The sequence below is a fragment of the Rhipicephalus sanguineus genome, chromosome 3, assembly GCF_013339695.2.
Source record: "Rhipicephalus sanguineus isolate Rsan-2018 chromosome 3, BIME_Rsan_1.4, whole genome shotgun sequence".
NCBI classification, from domain to species: domain Eukaryota; kingdom Metazoa; phylum Arthropoda; class Arachnida; order Ixodida; family Ixodidae; genus Rhipicephalus; species Rhipicephalus sanguineus.
In genome coordinates, this window is record NC_051178.1 from 194,902,848 (window position 1) to 194,926,913 (window position 24,066).

General features: G+C 43.2%; 1 protein-coding gene across 3 annotated transcripts in view; it reads left to right on the plus strand.

Annotated features, from left to right (window-relative positions):
• Positions 1 to 24,066, plus strand: part of LOC119387971 (serine/threonine-protein phosphatase 6 regulatory ankyrin repeat subunit A) — a 57,778-nt gene that overhangs the window by 27,991 nt on the left and 5,721 nt on the right. For all 3 annotated transcript variants that reach the window (XM_049413772.1, XM_049413773.1, XM_049413774.1), the window contains 11 exons: positions 584 to 658; positions 5,023 to 5,236; positions 5,914 to 6,001; positions 7,783 to 7,900; positions 8,539 to 8,758; positions 11,810 to 11,897; positions 17,334 to 17,417; positions 18,100 to 18,245; positions 19,484 to 19,563; positions 20,636 to 20,718; positions 21,029 to 21,120. In XM_049413772.1, the coding sequence (XP_049269729.1) occupies positions 584 to 658; positions 5,023 to 5,236; positions 5,914 to 6,001; positions 7,783 to 7,900; positions 8,539 to 8,758; positions 11,810 to 11,897; positions 17,334 to 17,417; positions 18,100 to 18,245; positions 19,484 to 19,563; positions 20,636 to 20,718; positions 21,029 to 21,120 (1,288 nt within the window). The remainder of the gene's footprint in view (positions 1 to 583; positions 659 to 5,022; positions 5,237 to 5,913; positions 6,002 to 7,782; positions 7,901 to 8,538; positions 8,759 to 11,809; positions 11,898 to 17,333; positions 17,418 to 18,099; positions 18,246 to 19,483; positions 19,564 to 20,635; positions 20,719 to 21,028; positions 21,121 to 24,066) is intronic.

Genomic DNA, 24,066 nt, shown 5'->3' on the forward strand with positions numbered 1-24,066 from the left:
AAAAAGTTGCCAGAAATGGTATCTTCAGAAAAATATTTTGTAGGTGAAATTGAAAGTTCATTTACGCATCAAAGACATGCTTTTTTGTGTGCTTTTGTGTGTGCATGCGTGGGTGGGTGGGTGTATGCGTATCTAAGGCGGTGGGTGGTTATTGCGTTAAGGCAGCTCAGGCAACATTGGTTATTTTAAGCACATAGCTTGACCGAACTCCTAAGAACCGCAATAGCAAGGAGCTGCGCTGTGTCAGCCAGACTATACTAGACAGTACAAAGCTTCTCTCTTTTTAACAGCCACATTGGGCTCTTTAGACATGATTTGAACACATTTCCAGTTAAAATTCAGCTTTGATTTTTATTTTCATAAAGGAGAGAAACTCAACATAACAAAGTGAAAAGTAGCAAAAATTTTAATTTCTTAAAAAGACTCACATTTTTCAAGTAGCACCTCCTCTTTACTTTCATCCTTCTCTTGTGTGCTGCCACTGCTACAGATAACATCAGTAAATTTTACAGCCTTGCGACTGTTATTTTATGTACTGAGTTTCTTAGAACTCTTGTCAATAAACATTGTGCATTTCTTACAGCTTTTATCTGTGATGAGCACTGAAGAAGTCAGAAGAACAAAGTCTCGCAGTGGACTGACACCTCTTCATCTTGCGGTAAGCTAGGAATTAATCGTCGAATACAGTCAAACCTTGTTACATCAAAACTGATTATAACAAAGTATGGCAAATGGCAATTAATTACAACAAAACAGTTTATATGAAAATAACACTAAAGAAAAATCCTTTATGTTATCAGTACGGCACAAATAGCGTCAAGCTAACAGAAGTTGCAGAATACAAATACCTTGGATTATGGATAACTAATGAACTCAACTGGAACAAACACGTTGACATAACTACAGGTAACTGTCTACGTAAACTCTTTTTTTCTAAAACGATCCTTAAAGTATTCTACCCCGTCAGTACGCATGCTAGCATACAAAACACTCATTTGTCCAATGTTGGAATATGCTGTGATAATATGGGATCCATTCACTAAACGTAATGTTAATCAACTAGAAAAAGTGCAAAAGAAAGGCCTACGTTTTATTTATAACTCCTACGGTAGAACATCGGTATCTGAGCTGTTGATAAAAAGTGGCCTCCAATCCGTTGTGGACAGAAACCGCATTTGCCGACTTAAGTTTTTCTTTCAATCAATAAATGGCCATTTAAATGTTGACACTACAGGCATCCTTCAGTACTCTTCCGGTTACGCCACTTGCAAGCGACACAGTAAAATGACAACCCCTTTAACTTCACGGATTAACTGCTACAAGTATTTATTCTTCCCTAGAACTATTAATGACTGGAATAGCCTTGCAAATGATGTCGTTTTACATAACACACAGTCATTGTTTGAAAACAGCCTCACCTAAACCATCACTAGTTATTGTATTGTATTATTTGCATTATTATAATTATTGTGTTAGTCGGTAACATGTATTATGCGTATTACATTACTTTGTATTATGTTACTCTGTATTGTGTTACTCTACGAATTTACTGAAGTAAGCGTGTTTGAACCTTAGCCCTGTATATTCAAATCGTACGTTGATTGTCCCCTTTGAATGTATGTACATATTTTTCTAACATTTTTCCCACCCTGCCACGATCTTTCAAATGAAAGATCGCAGTATTTATAAATAAATAAATAAATAATTTAAAAAATTAGATGTAACAATGTACAGTGGAACCTCAATTATACGTCCCTCGGTTTTGCGACAACCTGCATTTTACGGCGAATCGGTTTGGTCCTGGCAAAAGCCCCGTAGAAATGATGTATTAAAAACCTCGGTTATATGACGCAATTTTACACCAACCCTGCATTGTACGACGACTCTCCGATAACGTCCGAGAAAAAAATCACCTTTCTTACTTAGATTTAACGCCCACCAAATATTCGCGGTTGCAAAATAAAAACTTACAAGACCCTAGGTTGATGATTAAAAAAATAGAGTCGAAACCGTTTATAACGAACTCGAAAGTGTCGCGAAAAGTGGTCGTTATATCAGTAGTTCGTTGTATATGGACTCACCCTTAAAACTGTGCACTTAGTGGCCAAGCCGCTTTTTTTTTTCTGTCCACTTTCATTAAAGTGCGAACAACCCTTCCGGTGACAAGCTAAGGCGTTTTGCGTCGTGAAGCGATGCCCACTGCGTGCTCACGAGTGAATTAACCGCATTTCCAATGAGCAAGCACCCCCCCCCCCCTATGGTGAAGGATAATCCGATCAGATTTGGAAGGGGGCGCTTGCTCGGTCCCGGACCGAAATTCAAGATGGCGGTGGGAGAGCCGCTAAAAATTAAAAAATTCCCATCCATGTTTCTAATGAAATGCTTTATTTATTTACTGTTTTTATTCCCCCTCGTCATTGTCAAACCATTGAAGCAGCGACCGGTTTGACCAATATACGACCGACCACATGACAACGGAATTTCATAAACAACATTAGATGCGCATTCAATGTACTCATTTTTGGGGTTATTTTTACACAGTCGATGCTCGTCTTGAAAAAGAAGTGGCCGCAGGGGAAGACGGGGAGAGGTGGGGCGCTTGCTTGGTCACTGGCACTTATTTCAGATCTCCCGAAAAGTGAGGGGGGCGCTTGCTTGGCATTTTACGGTATCCAAGGCTGTTACCTAGACAAGCTCTATCCACACAGAGTAGCTTCAGCTAGTCGGAAAGCTCGTCTTTGAGATCTGGATATTTTCATGTTCTCGACCCGTGGAAACTTTTCTCAAAATGAACAAATAGACACATAAACCGCATGAAACCCCCTGTAAAGGTGGTTTCACTGCAGTTGACGGGTGCTATACCATGAATACACCTTTCCAGGGGAAATCCGAAATGCCGCGAAGCCCCACTTGGAAGTTAAATGAATGTCACCCTCACATCGATTCATAATTTTTTGAGTTTAAAAGCTTGTTATACCAGCTTATAGGCTCTAAGTATAGTAAATTTTAAAATGTAACATATTTTACAGGTTATCACTTGCATTCTACCGAAAGTCAAATCCTGCTATACTATGCAAAGTTGCTTCCACTTCCCTTTGAACCAAAATGACATTTGCACATGCCCTATTTCAATTTTAATATATATAGGGATGGGCGAATATTTGGGCGTTTCGAATATTTGAACGAATATTACAGTATTCGAATTCGCTTCGATACGAATTTAGATTATTCGAAATGAACGAATATGTATATGTATACATTTGACCACACATAACCCCCTGTAAAGGTGGTTTCACTGCAGCGTCTGATTTCTGTGCCGTGAAACAACCCATTCAGGGGAAATTTGCACTGCCGCGAAGCCACACTTCAAGGTTAAATGTACATATTTTTTTAAGTTTAAAAGAGTGTTATACGGGCTTATATGCGCTAAGTATAGTAGTTTTTAAATTGTAACGTATTGCACCACTTATAACCCTACTCCTATTCAAATTTTGATACTATTCAAGGCACTTCCACTTCATTTCAAACTAAAAAAGTGACATTCACTCATACCTAGTTCCAATCCTTAAAAATATTGTGCAAGGGTCATGACAAAAATGCTCATTTTTCTTAATAATATGTGGTAAAAACTATTCGAACTATTCAATTCGAGATTATTCGACCAAATCACTATTCGCTTCGGATTCGCTTCGAACCTCAAGTTCGCTATTCGCCCATCCCTAAAAATATATTGTGCAGGTTAGTTGGGTTGTGACAAATATGCTAAATTTTCTGATATGTGATATATACTAGTCGAATTCGATTCGAAATCATTCAACCCAATCGCTATTCGCTTCGAACCTATAATTTACTACTGGCACAAGCCTACTAATGTTCCTACAAAATTAAAGTTAGTAAACTTAAGAATCACAATAATGTCGCACAGTACTTCCATATACAGTAGAACCCCACTGATACGTTTTTGAAGGGACCGTAGGAAATAAACGTAAGAGCCGAAAAACAGGAAAAACGGCAAAATATTTAGTGGTACAGAATTTTATTTCAATTCTTACGAGCAGCACGAAAATTGGCACGCTCAGCCGCGATCTAGTCGATGGATAGAAACGCGGAGCTTAGGACGGCCTCATCCACAGAAATGTAATCAACGTATGTGATTTTTTAACACCAACAGCTGTAGGTATGAAAGAACTAAGCACACGCAATCACGACCGGCGCGACGAGTCCGACCGCGAACCGCAAGCACGACCATGCGAGCTCCAACCAGCTCGAACTCCTCCCGTTCTCCGACAAATAACGATGATGATGAGTCTACGCCGACGCGATGGCAGAAGTGAATGCCAATCTCGAAGGCCTTGCTCTCACAAGCAATTACGTCATACACGCCATGTTTGTGCAATACAAATCTCAAAGGCTATGCTTTTGTCAATAGTAAATGCCAATCTCGAAGGCCTTGCTTTCGCGAGCAGTTACGTCATAGACGCCATCTTTGCAATTTGAATCTCGAAGGCCATGCTTTTGTTTGCATCAATTGAAAGATTCTGTTGCTTGCGCCTCTCATGCGGCTAATATTACGGTCAAACGAGGCCAAGCTGCGTGAAAATGCACCATGGCTGCTCTCTTTGGTAGTCACTCGGTCGGCTCCGAGCGCACTTCGCGACGTATCATGCGGGAACGGTCCGACAGTTACGACGTAACAGCGGGGTTCCCAATACATTGTATCCTATGGGAGCTATGCCGGGACCGGCGGAAAACGACGTAACAGCCGGGAAAACGCAGCAGTGAGGAACGTAACAGCGGGGTTCTACTGTATTTGAAAAATCTACCCACCTTACCTTGCATATGCAACTGGCTGTGTAAAGTGGCCAGTAAAGGAAGGCCTCTACTCAAGGCAGGTTGAATTAGTCAGAAGTTAGCATTATCGTACTACCCATTGCAGAAAATGGTGTATAAGAGGCCCAGAAAGATGCTGTGTTCAAAAATTGCTGCCACAGGTGACATTGCAGCGATGTTTCTGTTCAACAGGCTTTGGGTGGACACAGCGACTGTCTCCAAGCATTGCTGTCTGTCGGATGCCTAGAAGACGTGTTGGGGTGCACTGAAGAAGAGCAGGGCTGGAGCCCACTGGCCCTGAGTGCCCTGTTAGGGCAGACTGCCTGCCTGCGCCTGTTGCTGCTGCACGGAGCCCAGCCACTAGGGAGCAACCCTCGCACTGGGGCGACCCCAGTGCATGCCGCTGGTGAGAAAGTGCATCTTTGAGGCCATATTGAAGCCTGTTGTACGGTACTCAATGTAGCGAGGGTATGCCAAGTGATTAGAGGTGATAACTAGTGCATTGGTTGAATCATATGTGAATTAAAGGGAATCAAAGGTGAATCGTAAGAATGAACACCTCAGCGACCAAGTCTCGGCATGTAGAACAGTGGTGATGTCTAGATGACCGAAAGGGAGCAAGTAATAGGAAGTAATTGTGCAATCAGTTGAGAACCTGCGCTTTTGCCTGTGTCCTCCTTAGTGTGAGCCAAGGGGGCTGTAAATTTTTGCATACCCCCCCCCCCCCTTCAGATTTCTGTTTTTGTGCACTTCATGAACATTTCTGCATCAACATTGCTTCTGCATTGTTCTTTTAAGGCTTTGCAGTTGCTTCTTAGCAATTTCGTGTGTCAACTGTATATTTAATGAGTCAGGCAGCTGTGGTTGTATAGAGAGTCACAGCATCTTGGATCTTCTAAATGTTTGTTTAGTAAATGCACTAGCATGTATTCTGCTGAAATCTCATGCAGACTGTTTTTAGCAACCTATCATGCCCATTTAGTCCTGCCATCTGACAGCGTTGGATGTATTGACACTCTTATTCATAATGTATATGTGTGGCTGTAAGATCTGTGTCTTCACTCGAAGTGGGCCTTATTGCAGCCGCCTTAGGTCAGACGGAGTGCCTTGAGATCCTTCTTCACAGTGCCAAAGGATCCGATGCAGCCAATGCAAGAGATGCTAGCAGCAGGTGAGTTTCAACACTTCATAACTGATGTGAACACATTACGAGCCTTTTGGCTCTTTTGTCCCAAGATTAGCTCGTACAAAAAAAAAACGCGAAAAGAAAAATGAGTTGGTGTAGCTTGGAAAGAAGTATTAACCATGGTTAAAACAAAATACTCTAAGTCATTTACAGTAATACCTCGTTAACTCGAAGTAGTAAAAACCAGAAAAAATTTCGAGATAAGCAAAGTTGGGCAAATTCCATTGAGAAGTTCAGTTCTATCTAGAAACGTTATCCCTACTGACCAGTTTCTTAACAGGAGCGCCTAACTGGCTCTTTGTAAAGGTTTTGAAGAAAAATAATGACATACCAGCGCTATTAACCAGCTGTGTTTTTCGGCACTGCCTTTTTATTTAGTGCAGAGAGACCGACTAAGGCTGGTCTGCCTTTCAGTAACACTTTCACCTAGCAAAGCTTTCTCGAGTTGCTTAACACATCGCATGTGCCGATCATCCGCGCCGCTGCACTCAAATTTATTTCGCACCAAGCGAAGCATGTTTCTTGTTTCGGCGGATGTCGTCACCCCTCAAGTAGCTGCGTCGACGCTGCCGCGATCACTGTGCGTGACGCCACGTTGTTTGGCTTAAGAAAATGGTCAAACCAGCCGATGTTGCAGGCTAGATCAGTTTAGCCCACCGCTAAGTCCAGAGAAGCGTCCTTATCTGTCGATGTGACTGGAAGGGGCTCCTCTCGCACGATGCCACACATTCAGCGCCGTTTTGACGTCCGGAAACTTCGAGCCTCGAATCCGTTTCTTTGATTAGGGCTACCTTTCTTTGCAGCATCAGTGACTTGCTTTGCTTTGGTGGCGTTATCCTCGCCACATCGCATGGCCGACGAAAAAGTCCGCGCGACGTGCCTTGCGTAAATAAAATGCTGAAATCGCATCTCTGACGGCAAACAAAACGTGTACGACCCGAGCTATTTTGCAGGGCCTGCTTATGTGCACGTCTATAGCGTCACATGACGTGACACAGGGTTGCTCGGCAAAGTTGGTATGCCGCTAGGTTCCGACTTTACTTTCGGGAACAGTGTCCACTACGTCGTAAACGCGGCAGCCTCGCGCGAACCTTGTGAAACGTATGACATTTTGCCGCTAGTATTTTGTGAAACGGTTCGGCGGCGAAATTTTGGTTCCATTCTCAGTCGAGATTTCGAGATAACCGAAAGTGGGCACGGAAATACTTCGAGATAAAGGGCAATAAATACATTGCACCTATGGGAAATTGTTCGGTACCGCAGAAAACTTCGACTTAGCCGATTTTTCGAGATATGCGAGTTCGAGTTAACGAGGTATTACTGTACATCACCACGATCTCTACTAATGTTTTTGTTAGGGGTGTGTGAATATTCGAACTTTCAAATATTTTTCTAATAGTGTTTGCTATTCGATTCGATTCGCACCGAAATTTTAATATTCGAAGTATTCGAACTTTTACTATTCAAAGTATCCATTGTGTTAAAGTCCCCTGCTATCTTAAAACTCGTGGCAATTCGAATTCGGTGATTAGGGAATACATCTATACGTGGAATGAATCATCTGAATCTCACTTTTCTCAGTTTTTGTTCTCGGTTGGACCTTCCTCTTTTTTATTGTTTATTTATTCAAATCTCGAGCTGCCTTATCGGGGGTGCAGCGTTTGTGCGAGTCTATTGGCACTAGTGACAGCTTCACTAAGCAGGAAGCTAGAAAATGAAATATGAATCAACTGCCCTGTACATGTGTTCCCTGTACCTCTGTGTAGGACTCCTCTGATGCTGGCTGTCTTGAAGGGTCACATTGACTGTGTGGAGCTACTGCTGAGACATGGTGCTGCTGTAGATGCTGAAGACGTGTCCCGCAGGACGGCCCTCTTTTACGGAGTAAGTACATGTAAGACTTGCCTATGTGTGTAGCGCTGTGTCCATGTAGCAGCACAAGAACGGGGTAACACTATGTGTGTCTCTCACACTCTCTGTCTCTCTTGTCGTTTCGTTCTTACTTAAGTCTGCGTTCCTTTATCTCATAATTGAGCTAATAAAATTAAGCTAAATTTGATCAGGCACTACCAAGATCAAGCCGTCTTCATTCTTGTGCATTGCTGGCGAGCATATTGGCAAGCCTTCTTGACACTCGCGAAGTTGCTACAGTCTGGAACAGAAGGAGCCATTATTGACCGTTTTATGTGCAAAGCTACAGTTGATACTTGTGTAAATTGGGCTATAGCATGGACTCCCCACCCTCCCAGTGCAGTGTTGCATGTTTCATTGAACTGTGATGGGCCCCGAGTTAGCTATGTGGCTGCTTACGTATTAGAGTGTGTAACATGCATTATGCTAAGATTACCTTGATGATAAAAAACTGAACAGAAGAGTGCTGCCAGTGAATTGCTTTGCTGGATGGAGCTGCATAATATTTAGCGTACAGCTGTGTGTATTGTGGAGTTCTCTTGGTGAGAAATTGGGTCTTGAGACTGAGTTGTCTCTCACTCTTTCTCACCCTCGCCTGGTGCCTCATGCAGGCTTTTGGGGGCAGCGAGGAATGTGTGCGCATGCTACTGAAGGAAGGTGCGACTGTCCTGTTGCGTGATAACATGGGCAAGACCCCCCTGCACCTGGCAGCAGCTGTGGGCAACGGTGCTGTCCTGTCAATGCTGCTGCGCCACGGCCCCGACGGGGAGGGTGCCGACCGTCTCGCCGATCTTCAGGGTTTTACTCCCATTCACTGGGCATGTTACGGAGGTGAGAATCACTTGTCTGAGAAGGTGGCTGGAAGGATCCGAGCACAAATATGTCAATGACAGCATTTTGCTTTCATTAGAGGTGTGCGAAACATTAGATGTGTGCGAAACAGTAGTTTCGGTAACTCGGGACTCATGCCTTCCTGTGACTCATGCCTTCAGGAAGGCATGTTTGCTACGAAAACATTAGCAACCATGGATTCATTCACGGTGGTCTAGTGGTTATGGCACTCGAATGCTGACCCGAAGGTCATGGGATCGAATCCCGGCCGCGGCAGCTGCATTTTCGATGGAGGCAAAATGTTTGAGGCCCGTGTACTTACATTTAGGTGCACGTTAAAGAACCCCAGGTGGTCGAAATTTCCGAAGCCCTCCACTACGGCGTCTCTCATAATCATATCGTGGTTTTGGGACGTTAAACTCCAGTTGTTATTATTATTATTCTCAGCAAATGTGGCACGTAGTACAGTCGCTGACCGTTTATTCGGACTTGGCGGGAAGCGCCGAAGAGTCCGAATAATCGAGAGTCCGAAAAAAAAGGATTCACCAGAAAAAAGCATTTTTATCGCCCAGCGGCCAGAAAAAACTTGTCAGTGCGTGTCTGTACACATGTACGCTTATGCGCGACCAAGTCGGCCTGTATTTCAGCCAATGTTTGGCCACCACTGTGGGTCGGCAATAGCACTGCAACGGCCTACGCTAAATCTGCATTTGATGGCTGTGGTGTGGGAGGTGTGTCATCATGGCAGTCACTGTCCACATGCGTTGGTTCGAGTAGCTGATGGATATCTCATCGCCAAACTCGGTGAAAACTCCCAAGCAACTTCGGATTGAGGTCGGCCACCTTCCACCTGGTGAATAACTGCCGCTTTTTTCGCCATCGTCAGGGCCTTGTAGTTGCCGCGTTTCTTTAGTTCAGGCAGCGCACATGGAGCGGGTGGCGTCGGAGCAGTTTCAGCAGATCAGGCCTCGCACGCCAAGCAACAAGAGAGTGAGACACAAAGCTCGGGACAGATCAGGCCTACCCACAGAAACATCTGACAACGCAAACTCTCACACACTATAAAAGGAAACGACATTGGGCTAGTTGATGGTGCACGTTTCTGTTGTCATACTCTCTTTGTCCGAATTAGGGTCTGCGTCGTACTCGTACGCGCTGTCGTTCAAACGCCGCACCCAGCTGATTCCAATCTTGGCTTGGCTTGGCCTGCTGTTTGGTCGTGGTAGCCGTTCAATGGATACTTGACTGGCTAAAGCCAAAAGGCAACCGTTACGTGTAGCCAATAAACATAGCCTTCGAGATCGGTAATTTCTGCGTGGATTTTTGACACTGGCACGATTTCCAGTTATAGCCAGTGCAACATTTCAGTGCTGGCAACCTAGCAAAAATATTGTAAACATTGCTGACAGCTTGTCATGGCGTTCAATAGGGAGTTTTCAAGGGATGGGCGAATAGTGAATTTGAGATTCGAAGCGAATCCGAAGCGAATAGTGATTTGGTCGAATAATTTCGAATCGAATAGTTCGAGTAGTAATTACCGCATATTATTAAGAAAACTGAGCATGTTTGTCATGACCCTTGCGCAATATTTTTAAGGATTGGAACTAGGTATGAGTGAATGTCACCTTTTTGGTTTGAAATGAAGTGGAAGCAGCCTTGAATAGTATCAAGATTTGAATAGCAGTAGGGTGCAAGTTATAAGTGGTGCAATACGTTACAATTTAAAAAATTACTACACTTAGCGCATATAAGCCCATATAACACGCTTTTAAACTTAAAAAAATATATACATTTAACCTTGAAGTGTGGCTTCGCGGCAGTGCAGGTTTTTCCTGGATGGGTTGTTTCACGGCACAGCAACTAGACGTTGCAGTGAAACCACCTTTACAGGGGGTTATGTTTGGGTCAAACGTATACATATATTTGTACATTTTGAATACTTCGAAATTTCGAATATTATAAATTCGTATCAAATCAAATTCGAATACTGTAATATTCGTTCAAATAATCGAAATGCCCGAATATTCGCCCATCCCTAGAGTTTTCGAATAGGGGCCCCAGAAGTTTGGAACCCCAAAGCCCTTTTCGTGGGCTCGCTTTGGGTCAAGCAGGAGCTAAGATTTTTCGAATAGAGTCGGCGGTGCTTTGGGCACTCCCCATATTCTCTGTCACTGTGGTCTTAGCCAAGAGCCGTCACTTCAATGGGTGCCGTCATGCTTGTTTGACGCAAAGCTTTTGGGGCAGGCTTTGGGGCTCCCACTAAATTCGAGAAATAGCATCCCCAACGCAAAACCCAAACGCTGTTTGGATCTCACGCATGCGCAGTGGCCTCGATGCTATTTCTTTGGGGCCCCTGTTCGAAAACTCCCTAATGTCGCAGTCGATCAGCCAGCCCGAGTCCGAAAAATCGAACGACGGACTGTGGGGCGTCCGAATTTTCGGTCATCAGTTTACATTACTTCAATGGGACGAGTGGCGGTGCCGCGAAGGTGTTTGAATAAACGAGCATGTCCGAATTTTCAGCGTCCGAATAAACGGTAGGCGACTGTAGTTTCATTTTGACTCGGCACAAATATGGCTGTTGAGGATGAGGTGCAATTGTACCGCCGCGCATTGGCTTCATGAAAGGGCGTCCCAGATGAAGACACGTGTGGTTCTTCCTCTGCGGTCTCATTGTGAAGGAAGTTACAAGATAAGAATTGCAGGCAGCTGTTATGCAAAGTAAGAGCAAATGTTGTGGACTCATTTAGTAAGGAAAAGTGTGTTAATGTAAGAAGTCTTTTTATGCTATTTTCTTGACACCCACAATAACTTGACATTGGTTAATTTGGACATTTTGCTGGCCCAGTAAAATTTGAATTAATGAGGTTTTTTCTTCATGCTTCTCTAATGTCACTGTATTTGTGTGATCTACAAACAATGCTTGTTTGCCTGCTGTTTGGGGCCACGAACCCAAAGGCACATCTGACCATTGCAGGCTTTTGTATTGTCTTTGTTCATTCATTCGTTTATAAATTGTGCCTTGTTTTAATTGCGTGCTTTGTGCACTAGGTCATGGCCCATGTCTTGGCACACTCCTGGAACACACTCGAACAAATAAATTTTATGGGAACTCCTTCAGTCCGCTTCATTGTGCAGCGTGAGTACCACATCTGTGGCTTTGACACTGTGTTCATCACATGCATGTGTGCTTGTTTGCTTGCACAAATGCTTGTATGTGTTATGTAAGCCTGCTATCAGCATCATGTCAGATTAGCCTTTGCTACTTCCTAGCAGTGCTGCAGGTCAGACGCACACACTGGTTTACAAAACTATCGCGTATTTACACCATGTCCCTTTTTCAAGAATGTGCTAGGTTAGGCTTATCTGTTAAACAAAAAGAAATGCAAGTCAGCTAATAGTAGGCAAACGTAAGGTTGCATGGCAGTTGCGACAATATTCTGAACCTCGGACAAGTTCACTGTTATTGCCCTGAAAACAAAGCTTGTAACCTGCTTTGGGCTAGCTCTCTGCAAACTCTTTTACTTGCACACTTTAATGAGCACTAATGAGCAGTTTCAGACTTAAGCTGCTGCATCACTTCTATCTTGCACTGCTTTGCATTTTTCGTGTTCCCACACCACTTATGAGACATAGGAGCTTAGTACAGTGTTTGCATGATTCTAACGCACACTTTTTTTCACTAAATGTAGCCCTCAAGTTAGTGTGTGTGTTACAAATGGGATCAAAAGAGAAATCTGCATCAAGCTTTTCTTTTTTTTTTTTTTTCAATTTTCCTAATGTAAAATTACGAACTTTGTGAAATTACCTGCGCGTTTCAATCGGGAGCGTGCTAGAATCGAGCTAACACATAGATACAATTTCCTTATGTACCAAAACACAATTGTTTTCATTGTCTTGAAGTGGTTCCACTTAGCTATAAGTATGTTTTCAGAGATAAGCTTAGCTGTAGTTGTCTGAGTTTGCTTTTTTTTCTTTATTGTATTGTTACCATTGATGTAATACTAGCCTGCTGCGATTAGAAGCTAGTACATGCAGCAGACTTGTCTGTTGAGCCTTGAGTTGAAGGCTTACGCTAACTTGTCTTGGTGGTATGTTGATTACTGAAATACTGACATCTGCATGTTTGTGGACTGTTGGAATTAAGTGTTGCCACAAAAAGACAGCTGCTGTGTGCGCATAGCGTTGCAGGGGAATGCAGGGCTTCCTTAACTCTTTCGTGACCGTAGAAAAATCAGTTCTTTTTGGGTAGTCCAGGAAATTTTTTTTTTCTGCCGCAGAAATTTATTGAAGTGTAGGGTATCAGATGATAGAAGAAGAATTGGTCTTTCCAACAGTATTAATTTCATACAACAGGTTTATTTTGAATATTATAAAAAAAATTATGAAAACAAAGAAAAATGTAACAAACAAAAAAATTCAAAAGAACATCTGTGCTACTCTGCACAGAGTAAACATTAAAAAAATATTGAAATACGCGTTTAGGACTCGGAGCCCTTATAGAATAATACTGCAAATATAATTCTGTAATTACAAAAGTTATTTACATACATACAAAAATTAGGGGTGTGCGAATATTCGAAATTTCGAATATTTTTTAAATAGTGTTTGCTATTCGATTCGCACTGGAATTTTACTATTCAAACTATTCGAACTTCCTAAAGACAAATGCAGTCAACGTCCGATTGAAAGTGACCCCTTCAGATTTTCAACATGCTTCACCTCATTGCATTGTCGTATTGCGGCAAAGCTGCCTTTCAAGCTCCGTTACGGTCGAACTTAGCCCAGACACAATAAACGTCCGATTGGAAGTGGTCCCTAGATTTTCAATATGCTTCACCTCATGACACCCCCGTATTGCTGCAAAGCTGCCTTTCAAGCTCCGCTACGGTCGCAAATGTATCAACTCAAGAAAATGCTGGTTCCAACATGGAGATGTAAGATGTGGCAGAGTTGGGGGCTCAGTTAATGCTGTTTTGGGCCTGAAATTTTGGCAGGAAGTCCGAAAAATCAGACACCGAAGCTTTTTAGCATCCAAAATTTCAGATGTTCTTGTATATCGATGTCTATGAGGCAGATTTGGAACTCCGCACTTGAAAGGAGCACACCCTTGTCCGCCACATCAGTTGGGCTTCCACAGAAGTTGAAAGAGGAGGAGAGGCTGAGGAAATGGAATCTTTGTCTGTCACGTGTAAAGTGTTGTCGGCAACACTTTGGTTGCACCAAATCATGTACATAAATAGAATTCGGCCTCTGCCTCATTCTTGATAAGACAACTATGAAACACCGCCCCGCCAGGGCTTTTCGCTGGTGCCAGTGAAAAGAAACACTTTCATGTTGCTATCTCATAAGAATATGCTTAGGAATCCTCTGCAACTTTCTTTTCTGCAATTTCGCTTCAAAGTATTCGAAAAATATTCGAGAAATATTCGAAAAATATTCAGTTCAATTCACACTCACACTTCAATATTCGAATTCACTTTGCACCCAAAATTTTGCTATTCGCAGAGCTCTAACAAAAGTATAAGCACTAGTGCCTGTCATGCCGCAGCACGAAGCAGTTTCTCGACGCGGTGAAACAAAGGCTGGCTCACTGTATGTTGCATTTTCGAAAATATGCATCCACACATACTTATTTGTGTGGTTGCATATCTCTCTGACGACTTCTGCAGTGAAAAACAACACGAAGAAGCTTCCGCACGGCACTCCGGAGCGCTAGGTCAAGGTCCACTCCGCGCCGTCTTCGCAGGGAGAGCTCCGCTCTTTCTGCAGCTGGCGCCAAATGCTCCCTCCCAAAGTTGACACCTTGCATATAAGAGCTGGGGCCTTTAGTACGCACCGGTTACATTTACATCAATGCGCGGCAGAGATAAAATGACCCAGGGAGAGAGCGAAACTTACTGGTGGATACCTGCTGATGTTCCGGGGCGGTTTGACGCACTATCGCTGTCCGTACTGATGCCTGACGAATCAAAGTCGTCTTCCATATTTGTGCTGCTACCATCATCCAGAGATTGATGATCAGATTCATCGGAATCTGTCGAAATTCGCCGTTTTCATAAAGCACCCGTGAGTGACGTCGATGCCACAACTGAAACTACAAGCGCTCACCTCCCTGACTGCGAAGGAGCTTTAAAAATCCCCCCGCGACGGAAAAAAGGAACTCAGAAGCGAAACTGATAAAATACTGCCTCTTTTACACTTTAAGTGGAATTAGCTGTCCAGAAGCGCTCAGAGAGCGCCAAAATTTGAACGTGAAGTCATCGATAACATATTGACGATGGGAATAGGCGCGGTCACGAAAGTGTTAATGTTGCTCATTGAATTCTTAATGACTGTTGCTGTTGCCAACGCTTTTGCTGCTGCTGTTGTGTGCCACCATGTTGTTCATGATGCTCTTGTATGTGCTGTCAACTGTGTGAGGAAGCTGATTTGCTGATACAGTGTCCCGTCTTCTTTCCCACTTTCTTTGGGTCCCCCCTTTCAATTCCTTTGCACACCACCCTTTGCTGTGCTTTCTTAACCATTCCTGTGACTTGATGCGGCTTGGCCACAGTTGCAACCCGTAAGTAGCCCCAAAGCTGCTACTGCCACTGCTTTCTGCTACTGAGTGCCTTGTTTCTTTTTTTTTGCATGGGCTGCTGCGAACTAGTATGTTTGGCATGTGTCTGTGCTGTCAAACTGTAGGCCATGTCTGGAAGGTCAGGAGAAAATGTCGTATGCTAATAATAGTGAAAAAAGCTCCTATTATATGCGTGTTTTCACGGTTTGCCCCTTCATTTGCACTGCTCACTATTTGTCTGTCAGAGCAGCATAAATTGTTTTATTATTAAGCTATAAAGGTTTGTCAATTCCATCAAGGCTACTGCAGCCAAATAGGTGACACATTGCTTCCTCAGCTTTTGCTAGTTATTTTTGGGTGTCTACATGTCTCCGGTGTTCGTTACATACTAGTAAGTGAGAAGTATTCACCCTCTCGCACTCTTTCTTCTTTTTTTTAATTATTATTTACTGTTTAGACTGCTGCATTTAGGCAGTGTTGAACTGTTCCACCTGTTTCAAAGTGCCCAAGGGACTACTGGAAGCAAGCACATCTTCCTCAATCCCTGCCCTTTTTGCATGTGTGCATGTGTGTCATTTTGTGTTGTCTACGTGATGTTCTGTCATTCACTGGGTCCTACAGCTTTTCTTCTTCACTGATGGACTGTTTCTTTCTTACTTCACACGGCATTTTCATGCCAGCATCCTCGTAATACTCTGCCATTTTTGCTTTCCTCTTGTGTACATTCCTTCCTGTGTTTTACTTTAGCACTGATGTTGTGTTTGTGTAAACTTCACTGTGCCTCTTGTAGAATACTTCAGCTCAGGATTCTGCAAACTTATACCAAAAATGTTACTCTCAATGCGTGGGAATGGTTGGCCCATTCTGGACATTTCCATGGGGCCTGTATGCGGCATAATGGGCTGTTCGTGTTTGTCATAATTCTCCCCGTCACACTGGAATGTGGATATCTAAATGCCATATGGAATTTTTGCTTTCTCTGAGCGAAGTGTTGATGACATGTTGAGATAACTCCTCTATTAGTCTTCTTCGCATGCACTTTCAACTAACCGAATGTGTGGCAGATGCCAACAGGCCAAGAAGCCACACATTACAGTGTGGTTAACATCACCATTGTGCTTTTTCCACTGCTAGTAAAATTCAGACAGTCATTTATAGAGCATTAGTGAAGTCTTGTTTGCTTTCTTTGCCAAATCTCTAAGCATTCACTTACTTGGCACTGCATTGGGGCTCAGTTATGAGGATGTTGCCATATTTTATTGCTTGACAAGTATCATTGACAAATACGTATGTAGCATTATATTATCAATACATTATGAGCATAGTACAGTAGCAGCTGCCATACGCACTTTGATATGCACTTTCTATTGCGTGCTCTGTAATGCAAAAGCATTCTGGCAACAAGTTCAACACAGCTACACTTTCAGGAAGGTGTCTAAACTATTTTAAATTTCTGCTCTAATGCACGAAATTATATATACCTAAGGGATTGTTTTCAAGAAAAGAGTGAGGCTATGTAAGTTCTGTTGCCCTCCTTTGGCAATACATTGTACCAATGCAGCCAGCACAAACCTTTCCACGTGTTGTAGCTTCTATGCTCAGCTCACACATAATTTATGCCATGGCTTTTTTTTCTAAAGAAACTATAGACAGCATCAAGGCAGGGCCTCTGAAAAGCTGCATGCAAGCATTGAACTCGTGGCAAATGACAAAATATCATGCCTTGGCCAGTCAACACTAAGCAATAGAAATTGGCTACAAAGGCAAGTTATATGCAACAGAAATAGCTGTTTGTGTTACTTAATAGCCTAGCCATACATTCCATTATGGCCAGAATGGTCCTAGAAACTTAATTTTCCTTGTTTTTTTACCACTCCATTAAGCCACAACTGTGTCTGCCATGTGCACCAGAATATCTGCTTGTCATTGCAGCTTGCATTACTTTGTCACAGATTTGAAGACTGTTCGCAGTCAGTTGCAGCCTTCTTTTTTTCCTCCCTCTCTTGTCAACAGATTCCATGGAAGCGAGTTTTGTATAGAATTGTTGCTCAATCATTTTGGGAAGAAGTTAGTGCAATTACGGGACAAAAAGCAAAGGTGAGCAGCATCATTCACATTTTCTCAGCTTACTGCTCTGCTGTTTCCTCTCAGCCTCCATAGCTCCACACTTTTTATGAATATGCTCATGCAGTTAGTCTTTGTAAGTTAAGTTGGACCATCGGGTTTCACTGATGTTTGTGGGAAATGAAAAGGTGGCAGTGCTGCCGTAAGTTAGTTTCTCAAGCATGGCCTTATTGCCTTATTTGTGTATATGTCTGGCAACGCCCCCTATAACACAATGCCTGGAATGTGAGTTGCAAACACGCTGCCCTTTCCTCGCCTATTCTCTCCTCCTTTTAATACAGTGGCCAGTGCCTCACGTGCTGTTTCCTCATAAACACACACACACACACACTTGACATTAGCAGCTGCCAACGTCATGTCACGTGACTAAGCAGTACAGTGGCGAGCGCTCACACACAGCAGGAGACATGGCCGCCACAATTGGCTCTGGCAGGAGGTTTGCTGTGGAAAAGAATAGTGACATTCCAGGCATATAGTTAGAAGAGGCGTTGATGTCTGCATTTCCTCCTTTTTTTAAGTTTTGACAATGTAAAAAACATATGGCGAAACCAATGAAAACTTTTACTTATGCCCGCCTGTACTGTGCTGACAGAAACTTGTAGCCCTCTCACTTGTTACACATCATTATTCCGTCACTCTGCAATGGTGGTTGCAGGACTGCACTCCATGCGGCTGCATGCGACGACAGCGTGCTGTGCCTGCAGACCCTGGTCAAGGAAGGGGCTGACATCAATGCCGCTGACTGCCAGGGCCAAACACCACTAATGATGGCTGCTGCCCATGGGAGTTGCAAGTCCATAGGTAGCTGCACTCTCTCTTGCCTCACGCTGCAGGGTAGAGCAAAAAGCGTTAGAAGGAAAACTTATTTTGGTAACACCAGCAGCTACATAAGGCATGGTAGGTCACTGAAACAATGGCTGTATGCCCTCTCTAATCAACTTGTGCACCACAATATGGCACTGCTAACACAGTCACTCGCTTAAGTGCCCCTGGTATAAGTGTTCTGTAAAGTGTGATACACACCATATAGATTAGCGTAAAAACCGTGCTTTTTGTTTCTTTCCCTTCTACATATTTAACAAGGTCCATGCACAGGAATGACCTTTTTCGTCAAATTTTTTTCTGAGTATGAGTACGTGACCTCCCATAATCCTCCATGCATCCCACCGCCACAAAAGCACGTTATTGTGTTCGTAATGCCGTATTTACATGATTGTAACTCAACTGAAATGTAGGTCGACCCCTCTAAAATCGCCCGGCACAAAAAAGGAAAATAAAAGAAAGAGTGTAAACGCATTTCATAAAGGAAATTTATTTACGATGTCGCTAAAGAAACGAATTCCAGTGTGCAAAGGTGACTTCACGGCAGTGCTTCAAAGCTGTTCAGGAAAGCTAGCTTCGCGGCAATACGCAGGGATCATTTTTTTTTTAATTTTCCATGAATTGTTGCTGAGGGTGCGGATTATACTCGAGGAAATACAGTATATATTGCAGCTAGAGGCGAAATGTAAACGTAATGTCGTAATCGTGCCAAAGCGTGCCTGATTTCTCGCTTGTTTCGATTTCAGTTGTAAGTCGACCGTACAATCAAAACTTGTTTCGGTTTCGATTGTAGGATGACCCCTAACTTTGGATTTTAAATTTAGATAAAATGGGTCGAACTACAGTCATGTAGCTACGGTAGCTCCATTCATTTATGTATGCCATGCAAGCAACTTGTAGGGCCAAATTGGCATATGGTGTATAACAGCTAAAGCAAGACAGTGCAATGTAATATGTTCCAAAGAAATGGCATGGTCACTTGTAAGGCCATACAGTGCATGAGTCCTTTCACATTGCATCTTTTTGGCAGACATAGCTTGCTTGGTGTCTCATCAGCCTAGCCTCTTTTGTTACTCAAAAGCTGAAACGTTGAGATTCGAAGATGGCCACTTGCCTCCATCGTAGTCATACACAGCTCATGCTAGCACATGTCTTGTTAAAAATGTACATCTGTTTCACAAACATATAATGGTTTTTTTGTTGTGTGTAATTTTTAGAGGCCTTATTGGAGCTGAATGCAGACATCCTTGTGCAAGATAGCAAGGGTAATAGTGCTCTTCATCATGCTTGCTTGCAGGTAATTGGGTGTTTCTTTCATTCCTTTTATTAGACTTGTTAAGTGTTCTTGCTCTTCTTACACTACTTGCATTGTGCAGTGTCTTAGCATTGGACAAGATAGACAGCTCAACTCGTCATATGTGATACAGGAGAATCTCAGTGATACAAACCGTTTGATACAAATTCATAAAGTTCCCCAGCCAAATTCCATTGTGTCCAATAGGCCAAAATTCGAATGTTCCAAACACATTTCCGCATCACGGGGGGTGATACGAACATGGGTACTGAAAGCGTCAAGCGACATCCGGAAGCTCCAGAAGTACGCGTGTGGCCAGCACACAGAATCAAAACTGTGCTTATCGTTTGCCACAACCGCTGTGGATGAACCCGCGGTTGTTTTGGACCTGATCACGTATGGCAACGAAGGAATTCCTAAAGTACACGCGCATCCAAAGCTCCGAGTCAAAGCGAGGCTGCTTGCCACAATCGCTGTGGACAAAACAGCGGTAGACACGATCATAATTGCAACAACGCAGTTATGAAGGCACGTGCGCTGCCAGCAATTACGGATTGAAAACAGAACTACCGTTTGCTGCAACCATTGCGCACGAAACCGCGATCGCTATTGACGCGGTCATATATGCTTATGACGAAACTGAAAATGCATGTGCATCCAATGCTGACCAAGTCAAAGCGATGCTGCTTGCTGCAACTGCTGAAACAAAACCGTGGTAGATGCGATCATAGCAACGACGGCAGTTCTGAAGGCACGTGAGCGGCCAGCGCACTCGGATTGAAAACTGAGCTACCGTTTGCTGCAACCGCTACACACTAAACTGCGGTCGCTATCGATGTCTAGTTTATAAAATTTTGCAATGATATTTTTGACGCTTGGAAATGTGTTTAGTTTTGTTTTCTATTAAGTGTCATAGTTGCTTTGCCCAAAATAAACATTAATTGGCTGCGTAATTTTCACTTGTGTTGTTTCTTACTAGAGTACACACTGCATTTGTAACCTGCCCTTGAATTGCAAAGGTGTAATGGGGTCAGTGTCTGTGCTCTTTCAACATGTGGGATTGTATTACTGCCAGAAACAAGAGGCAGCAGTGGCCACATTATTGGGAAAAGCAGACTTCGTGAAGCTCATCAATATGATCAACGATGACATGAAAACGTAAGTGGGGAGTTCTCCTTGTACGCATTTCTAAATTTTTCGAGTGCAGAAACAGCGTTTCACATAGCTTATATGCACACTTGTTGTGTGCTTCTTCTGTACAGCTTTGGTTGCAGGGATCACTCTCTCCCTCTTTCTTTTCCACTAGCAAGTATAGTTCAGATTTGCATAGTTTTGTGAAGCCTCTTGCATGTCATGTGCCTTCATGGATGCCAGGTCGTGCAGTATTTTACCTGCAATAATAAGTTGTACTTTTTCTGTGGGCTGGTTAATGGCATGACTGAGGTTTCCTTTGTGTTGTACTTCACAGTGCTCTTCATGTTGCTGCAAGCAATGGCCTGATCGATGCAACTCAGGCGCTACTCCTGAATGGTGCTGATGTGCTTGCCACAGATGTCAACGGTCAGTGCTAACTTTTCAAAGAATGCTTTCAGTCAGTTTTCATTCTTACAAGCGTTTCTTTTGTGCATTGGTGTGCAGGTTTTGTTTAAAGGGACACTAAAGGCAAATATTAAGTCGGCGTTGATTGTTGAAATAGCGGTCCAGAAACCTCGTAGTGCTACTTTTATGCCAAGGAAGTGCTTATTTTGAAATAAAATCGCGTTTTAGTGGTCCGCATCGCGTTAGCGCACTTCAAATCACCCGCCTGAAATCAGTCTTTCACACGTCACTGCCGCATGCGGCGGCATGCACTGGCGGCGTGCACCATTCGGGCATCCGGCAACATCGCATGCATGCGGCATTTTGTCGAACTTTCTGTCAGAGCGACTTTCACGAGCGCACAAAACACACGCGGCAATACGCGATGCCGAAACTACCACTGAGACGTGACCGCGTGAGCGAAGCAGGGCGCCGGGCGAAGCGCAATTTGGCGAAAACGGAACCTTTGAACCACGCGCACTGTTCCTCATGGCAACGCCAAAGAGGTTCTTTTTTCCATGGATCAAACAGAAACGAACAAACAGCATTTTATTACGTCTCTTGATACACGGAAGGTTCTTTTTTTATTGCTGCTAGTTTGATTACTAGTGATTAATTGTAGGCAGACTCTCATACGTCATCGGGATCATTTTAAAAATGTTCCGCTCGTGGCGCACATCGTGTGATACGTTTAGTTTAATTTCTCGGTAAGTAGGGCACTGCTGTTGATAATATTGCCATTTTAGACGTTGTCATACATTGAGCTTTCACTCTGACATAAATTGTAATTTGCCTTTAGTGTCCCTTTAACCCTTTGAGGGTTTTCGCCGTACATGTACGACACTGCCGGTATGTTTAAAACGCGCGCCTTTTTCGATAATTTTTCTTGCTTGTCATGTGCTGCCACACTTTGGGAATACGTGGAATTTTGTTTCATGTGCCGATGTCTCTGCATTGTTTTTTGCTTCCCAAAGCAGCGTGCCGGCTATCGCTTGCGCATCCGAGCGCGTTCGCGGTGCGGCTGGTTTCGGTTTCGTCCTTCGGGTGGTCATCGCTTCTCATGCCCACAAAGCTGATGGCTGTCTGGTTTCTAATCTCTCAAAGGGTGATCACTTGTGACTTGTTTATTGCTCCCCGGGGCGCGATTACATCTGTCTCTGTGTGGCGCTGAATTGCACAAACGACGACGCCATGGGTGCGTTTCCTGTTTTGCGGACTCGGAAAAACTAACTCCCTCTCACTGGTGATAAAGCGAAGGATTATTATAGCTTTCTCACTCATTTTGCTTTCCGGACAGGCGCACAACCATACATTTTTCTTTCGTGCGCTCACTCACGCAGTTCGCTTACGCTATGGAAGCGCGTGCCGGTCGCTCTGCTGCTAGTGAGTCAAGCAGCAGTTCCTCTGATGTGGACTATTCCCCAAGTGCCGAATCAGAATCTGATTCATTGGATCTCAGTTCATCAGACGAGGATTTTTTGAAGAGTTCAGACTCCGATGATCACTCTGTGGAGCCATGCTTCAAAGCCTTATCACATGCTGAAAAGTTTTTAGTGTTAGAGCACGAACATTTTTTGCTGGAAAAGTACTCTGGCGTGGTTATTTTTGTATGTCTGTGAGCTATGTTTAATACAATGCATAATTTTTATTTATAAAGAACTGTTAAGTTTCTTTTTTAGGATTTTGCTTGATTTTACTACGAATAAACCATGTGTATGTAACAACAAAAATTATTTTTTTGTCACTTTATGGTCACGCAAAAGAATTTTAGACAATTTTTTTCTTAAATAGAATCGCCTGAAGAATTTATTTCAGCAATAAAAAAATTACACATTTTTGGGCTGCATTTCACAAAAAAATTCAACCCTCAAAGGGTTAAATACAGTGATCCGATTGCTGTGCCAGTTGTGCTAAACTGCACCGAGAGCTGAAAACAGCTACGTCCTGCTACATTTCGACAAAAATCGCATAATTCGTGCCAACTGTGCACCAACATTGTTTTTTGGTGGTGTTTCAAAGAAAAAGGAAGACACCAGGCTCTTGAAATCCACATTTAAATTACCACTCTAATTTTAAGTGGTCATGAGAGATGACAGGCAAGTGTGGTGCAGTAGTTAAAAAAATTTCTAAAGGTCAGTGACTGCATACTCAGCAGAGAATTCTATCGGATTAAGCTAACAGTGGTTAATGAGTATATAGCAGTTGTTACCTTTTGATAGACTTCGCTTACCAAAATGTCCATGTGTTTGTGTTGCAACATTGCCCATTCCGACCACCTTGCCGAGCTACAAAGATATGCACACAAGGTCTCGTAAACAGCGACTTCAGCATAGAAGCGTGTGCCCCGCTGTAAACAGCACTGCTACTGCATCATGGAGCAAGAGCTCTCATGGAACTTTTGCCTTTTACAAATAGCTGGCAGCAAGCAAGATCACATGGTGCAGGAGAACCCTTTAAGAGCATCAGTGGCATCCCTACAGTACAGTTTATTACAACTGCAGCTTGGCTGGTTTGGCATCTTAGTCGTAGGCACAGACATTGGAAGCTTTGTATGAGTTGCTTTGGATTATTTCCGCAGTGTTGTAATCTGCCAAAAATAACAACGTTGCCAATCTCAGTGTTATCATTTATGTGCCTTTGTGCCTTCCTCATCACCTGAAAATGTGCAAATCACTTGCGGTGTGCATCATGCATCGTAGTACTGAATTGACCAATGTAAACTAAATCAGCATCACATTGCGGTGTACATGACATCATGCATCTTTACGTACGATTGATGAGGTCATTGTATGTTAATGAATCTTCTAGATTGCCAAATTATGAAATGCAAAATTAACACTGTTTTGCTACATATAGCTTGGCAGCCTCTAAGCGACGGGCTGTGGCTTGGCTTTTTTGACTGCACATTGAGCTCACAATGCACCTGCA